The 6379-nt window shown below is 40.1% G+C and overlaps 1 protein-coding gene across 1 annotated transcript; it reads right to left on the bottom strand.

The window, feature by feature from the left end:
- Positions 1-4704: 4704 nt before the first annotated feature.
- Positions 4705-6379, bottom strand: LOC147987689 (putative indole-3-pyruvate monooxygenase YUCCA10). Its single transcript, XM_087540405.1, has 4 exons — positions 5681-6379; positions 5187-5420; positions 4978-5100; positions 4705-4884 (listed from the first exon to the last, which is right to left on the bottom strand). The coding sequence occupies exons 1-4, from the start codon at positions 6377-6379 to the stop codon at positions 4705-4707; spliced, it is 1236 nt and encodes a 411-aa protein (XP_087396531.1).

A 6379-nucleotide genomic window follows, 5' to 3' on the forward strand; every position in this document is an offset into this window, starting at 1 on the left:
GCTCGTGTATGGGGGCATATTTATACTGGTATCCTTCATGGGCCAATCTGTTTTATGGATTGAGGGATGAAAAAGGTAAATATTTATTGAGGCCTAATCCTAGTGTGTAGGAGTATTTCCATCTAAAAATGGAGCCGTTGTTGGTTGTGAAGGCGTGTACTGATACAAAATAGGTAGGAAACACACCGTTGATCGATTGTTGGTATTGGAAACTTATCGACCATCTTTTTTATGTGTAGATTAAAGATTCTTCATGTTTCTTTCCTTTTGCATCATCACCAATGACAATTACTACTCTAATAATATTCAAGTGTTTGTTCTTCTTGTATACGATATAGGATATTATAAGGATAAGTCTGATTTCCAAACACACATTTATAGGCAAAGTCAAATATAATGTGGATGACAAAAGGAAACAATCATCTGAGAAGGATTTGTTACCAACCATGTTAACCGGTTTTGTCGGCTAGTTTTGCATCCGGTTCAGTTGTATGATGGTCAGTTTTGGTTTTGCCTCCGGTTGAGTTGACGACCATTGCCATACCTTTGGTGTCAACACAACGAGCCGTTCGATGTTGTGAACAAAAAGAAGTGGAACTTTAGTTCAAATATTTGAAACCATTTTTTAATATAAATTCGTTTCTATACTGAACACTCGTTTAATGTGAGGCCATATTTCAACTTTGGTACATGCATATTGTCCTATGCCTGAACATCAAATTGAACGCTCATTGTATTTTTAACTCTACACACCAGAGTGTGGATATATTTTGTTAAAAAGATAATAAACCAATTTACTGAAAATCAAAATTGTCAATCCTGCCTCAATGCGGTTTTGCAAACTTGTGTGGTTCCAAACTGACTGACACAGATTAATCACAATTGTACGCAACTTCCATGCAAAACTGAACTGGAGAAGTGGATCTCGTACAGTTCATCGGATTTTGATTTGCCCAACAGAATAATCCACTACCTTCTGTGACTTACATTTAGCATGGCACAAACTGCAGACTAAACCTATCGAATAGATGATTACATTCGATTTACGACCGTCGAGTCCAAATGATTTCAACATCTATCAGACTACCACTCCGCCTCCCGCAGTTGGATCTTCTAAAGACTTGTGTGCTGGGTAGGTATATTCAGGCCTTCCTCACATAAAGGATCGTGTGGTACAGACAAGTAGCAGCTTCTCTTCTTTCCAGATGGTCACTTCCCTTGGATCATTTTTGCGTGCGGAGGAACTCCCGCATTTCTTGGTGGAACTCCCCACTCACTATCAACCGCATCTTCTTCGCGTCCTCCCACAACAAGTACCCATTATCCCTTGCGTGGTCAAAACATTGGTCAAACATGTCCTACGCAAATAAGCGGCACCCAGATGTAAGTATAGTGGTAATCAGACTACTAGAGTACATGTTTTGAAATGTGTCCAAGCACCGTCCATCCGCAAGGAGCTGAAAGGGTTTGATGGGTGAAGGGTTTATTAATCCAACTGTCCCAACTCAATCGTTGTGGGTCCGTTGGTTTCTAACTTGAGGGTCATTCGACCATTTTTGGTTTTGGGCCTTGTGACTCCATATACCTCGATCGATCTCCAAATATGACATTCGCTACCATCACAAAGAGGTCACCCACTAGATTTAGTGAAACAAAGTGAGCAAGTGTCATCCCAGCTAAATTAATTCTCTTTTCATCACATGAATCTGCAACCAAAAGACATGTCACGCCTCTTTTGAAGCATTCCTGATAGAACAAAATTTCATAGAATATCTTCTTTCAATTGTTATTTTTTGTCATGTAGTTCCTCTAGTTGTTTGTCGTTTGGGCGTGATAAAAAACAGTCCATCTCTTATATATGTGAAATACTTTCTATTAGTAATAATACTGAAAAAATGCATCTCTTCTATGTAACCACAAATTCACGTTCTAAATAGTAATTTTCCGTCATATGGTGTTCCAACTTTTAGATTTAAGTTTCTAAATCAGTTCACAGATATTTTTAATGATTTATTAGTACGTCAGCTAGCCCATGTAGTTTCACACGTTGATAATTTGTGCCATTCGAAGACTGAATAGTACGTGGAGGATCTCCTCCTGTTGCTCCTGCTGCTGCTTGAGGGCCTCGTGGAGGATCTTGGCGCTGATGGAGGAGGGCACGAACTCCTCCTCCTCGGCCTGGTGGCGCTTGGCGGCGCCGGAGCGACGACGCTTCCTGGCCGCATCGGCGTCGGCGCCGAGCGGCAGGCGGCTGCCCTTGGGCTGCTTCTTGGAGGACTTGTGCTTCTTGCCAGTCATGGCCGCTGGCTCGGGCCTCGGTGGTGGTCTGCCAGGTAGGAGGTGGGGCGGCGGGGGACGGAGGTGGGGAGGGAGACGGCGGTGCTGCATAGTAAAACCCTAGAGGAGGAAGGAGGATGGCGGATTGGCGGGTTTTGTTTTTATGGACTTGTGGACTTGTGGAGGCCTCGCTCGTCATTGCTGGGCCTGCTTGCTTCTTCTCCTTGCTTAAGGGGCCGGCCATCATGTCATACTCAGGAGGCTGGCCGAACAATGCCTCAGATTTTTTTGAATGATTTGAAGATTGCTCGAACAATGCATCAGTTAAATGTGCTATTTTGAAAAAAGGGAAATCGGAATACAGAGGTACACTCCGCCAATCCATGAGCGTGTTAATATCATATTTCAGTTACTGGTTATAGTTGCTTTTAGCTAATTCAAGTTTGGCATTAGCAATCTTTGCCATCCGAGTATATTTTGTCTTGGAAGTCAGTAAATTCCAATGAGTCATCAGTTGATAAAAGCGATAGACAAAACTGGGAGAAGCTCATCCACTATATATGCTTTATTCCGTCAGTTCACATTGTAAAAAAGGGTACTTAGGATTTCTTATTGTCTTGATTCAAATGATGTTCTATATATCCCATTGACACTTTTATAAATCCAATGTTGGTGTTTCTCCAAAAAGGAAACAAATGATTGCTTGTTATGCCTTCAAATATAATGAACATTCAGTATATATGCAAGTAGCCGCCTTCTTCGTCATGTAAGTGCCTTATTTTTGAAATATATAATTGCGCATTTGAGTCAGATCTATATATCTAGGTAGATGACTAGGATCTCTCTAGAAGTGCCAACTAGAAAAGAAACCGACATTATGAGAGAAAAGTTCTACTTATTATTTTCAACTATAAAAATATGAGTAATGAGGCAGATTCCTCCAAACATTCCAAATACTTTGATGATGATTTTTTTATTAATCCAAAAGTCCCAACATCAATCACTATGGATCGGTAGGTTTCTAACTTGAGGGTCGTTGTGATCCATTTTTGGTTTTGGGCCTTGTGATGCCATGCCTCCATAGGTCTCCAAATATGAAATTCGCTGCCGTCACAAAGAGGTTATTCACTAGATTTAGTGAAAGATGGTGAGCAAGTGTCATCCCAACTGAATAAATTCTGTTGTCATCACATGAATCTGCAACCAAAAGACATGTCACACCTCTTCTGAAGCATGCATGATAAAACAAAATTTCATAGAATTTCTTCTTGCAAAAGTTAATTGTTTGTCATGTAGTTCCTCTAGTCGTTTGTTTGTTTGTGCGTCATATCAAACAGTCCATCTCTTATATATGTGAAAACTTTCTATTAGTAATAATCCCTGTTCAAGAATTCATCCGATTAACCAGTTAACTTGCCGATTAATCCCTAGTCGTAGGGTCACCGAGTAGCCGATTAACTGATTAATCACCCGAGTAATTGATTAAATGGCCGATTAACTTTCCGATTAGCCTATTAATCCCCTACTCCCCAACCAACCGAGCAGCTACCAGTTAACGATTTCCTCAACAATGGTAATAATACTAAAAAAATGGATCTCTTCCAGTGGTAACTATACTAAAAAAATGTGTTCATGTACCCAGTGAAAATATATAGCGCATGTAGTACATATCAGGCTTCGTATAACAATCGGAGTATTGGCACCATGGTCGCAAGGTAATAAGCAATTTATATCCAAGAATATGCGGATGGATACCTTGGATCTCAGCCGATGGAAAACTTACTGCATACTGCAAACCCTGCGCTTCGGGCACAACAAACTGTGTCCACAACAGTTAAGGATACGTGTATCACGTAACCACAAATACATGTTCTAAATAGTAGTTTTCCGTCATATGGTGTTCTAAGTTTTAGTTTTAAGTTTCTAAATATGTTCACAAATATTTTTAATGATTTATAGTACGTCAGCTACCCCATGCAGATGCATGGGATGATAACTAGTGCCATTCTAAGACTGAATAGCACTACAGTACCGGCGATGGATGTAGTGAACTATGCATTTATTTTAGGCTGATGTGATTACTACATCCTATAGTTGTATACTGATGGGGTAAACATGCCACAAGAGATTTTGGTATAGATAATAGTGTATTGAGCGCATGCCTTTTGCACATATAATTTCAAGTAAATAAAATACAATACACAGTTGTAGGTTCAACCAAAATTAGAAATCTCTCCGCGTAATGAGAGTACATAGCCCTTGATTATAGTATAATAGTACATCTCTCTCCGGGGCTCATATGAACCTTAAAATAAACATAAATTTACTTGTCTAAAAGCTAGATACAAAGGTGACACAATGGACATATTTCTCAAAGAATCAACCTTCTAGCATGCTTGCCATGGTAAACTACATGTAAAAGATGATTTAACTTGACATAGAGTCCATCATAGATTTGATGTCATTAGCGATATTCTTGGCATCTGTTGCAATACCAGCTAATCCTCTCCTCGCCAACCCAGCACAGTAAAGCCCATTTCCACCTTTCCAATGATTCGGATATTTTTGGATGGGCAGTCCGTTGCCATTTAACATGCTCTCACCATTCTGGATTAAAAACACATAGACCCTGTTAGCAGATTTAATAATGGTTACACCAAGAAAACAAACTCAGACATGTTCAAACACAAGCTATATTACCTTGAGCCACATATTTGCCGTGCTTTTGTATCTAGTTGCAAACACAATTGCATCAAATGACATTCTTTTGCTGCATTGAAATTTAATTATGTTGCCCTTGATCTTACTAATGCTCCCTTGAACCTTTAGGAGATAAAAAATACATTGATAACTTGGCATATCAAATCAACATATGTTATAAATTTATGCCATGTCAAGGATATACTTACTTTGATGATGCCTTTTTTGATCAATCCAACAGTCCCAACATCAATTACTGCAGATCGGCCTGTTTCTGATTTGAGGGTCATTGGACCCATTTTTGGCCTTGTGATGCCATGCTGTGACAGGTCTCCAAATATTAAATATGCTACCATCACAAGGAGTTGATCCACTAGATTCAATGGAAGACGGTGAGCAAGTGTCATCCCCAAACGAATTAATTCCTTTGTCATTACATGAATCTGCAACCACAAAACATGTCACACCTCTTTTGAAGTATGCACTATAAAAATAGAATTTCTTCTTTCAAGAAATAAATTTTTGTCATGTGGTTCCTCTAGTCTTTCAGTTGTTTGTGTGTGATATAAAACAGTCCATCTCTTTTTCTATGTGAAATACTTCCTATTAGTAATAACACTAAAAATTGCATCTATTCTATTAATAACTATACTAAGAGTTTGCGTTCATGCATCCAATGAAAATATATAGTGCATGTACGTACCGGGCTTCGTATAACAATCCATGTGTTGGCACCATGGGTCGCAAGGTCATAAGCAATTTCCATCCCGGAGTTGCCAGATCCAATGACCAATACATTCTTGCCAGAGTAGCTCTTGCCTGACTTGTAGCTTGAGGAGTGGATAACATCACCTGGAAAGTTTTCCAGTCCAGGGAACATTGGAATATTCTCTGCACTATTCTCACCACTTGCCACAACAAGAAACTTCGCCGTGAACTTGACTGTGGTGCACTTTGACATGTCCTTTGCCACAATGGACCAACATTTTTCATCATTGTCATATGTGGATGACTCCACGCTGGTGAGATACTTTGGTTGAATGTTGAAACGCTCAACATAGTCATCCAAGTACTTCACAAACAAGGTTTTTGGTATGTACGTTGGTGCATCTACAGGGTATGACATGTGTGGCAACTCATAGAACTCCTTTGCGAGATGCAGCTTGAGGCGATCATACGCGCGGTTGCGCCAGAGTGACGCGCTACAGCTCTCGCGCTCGACGATGGCATAAGGAATCGAGAATTGGCTAAGGCATGCTGCCGTTGTGAGGCCTGCTGGCCCAGCACCAACAATCAACACTGTAACACCCTCCATTTCAAAGAGAAGACTTGACAAAGCTGTGGGATAAGTTCGGTGGTAGTCCAGTGTTTGTGTGTTTGCTCGATGAACTTTGGATGACAT

This window comes from Triticum urartu, chromosome 2A, assembly GCF_056163025.1.
Source record: "Triticum urartu cultivar PI428250 chromosome 2A, HENAU_Tu73, whole genome shotgun sequence".
Taxonomy (NCBI): domain Eukaryota; kingdom Viridiplantae; phylum Streptophyta; class Magnoliopsida; order Poales; family Poaceae; genus Triticum; species Triticum urartu.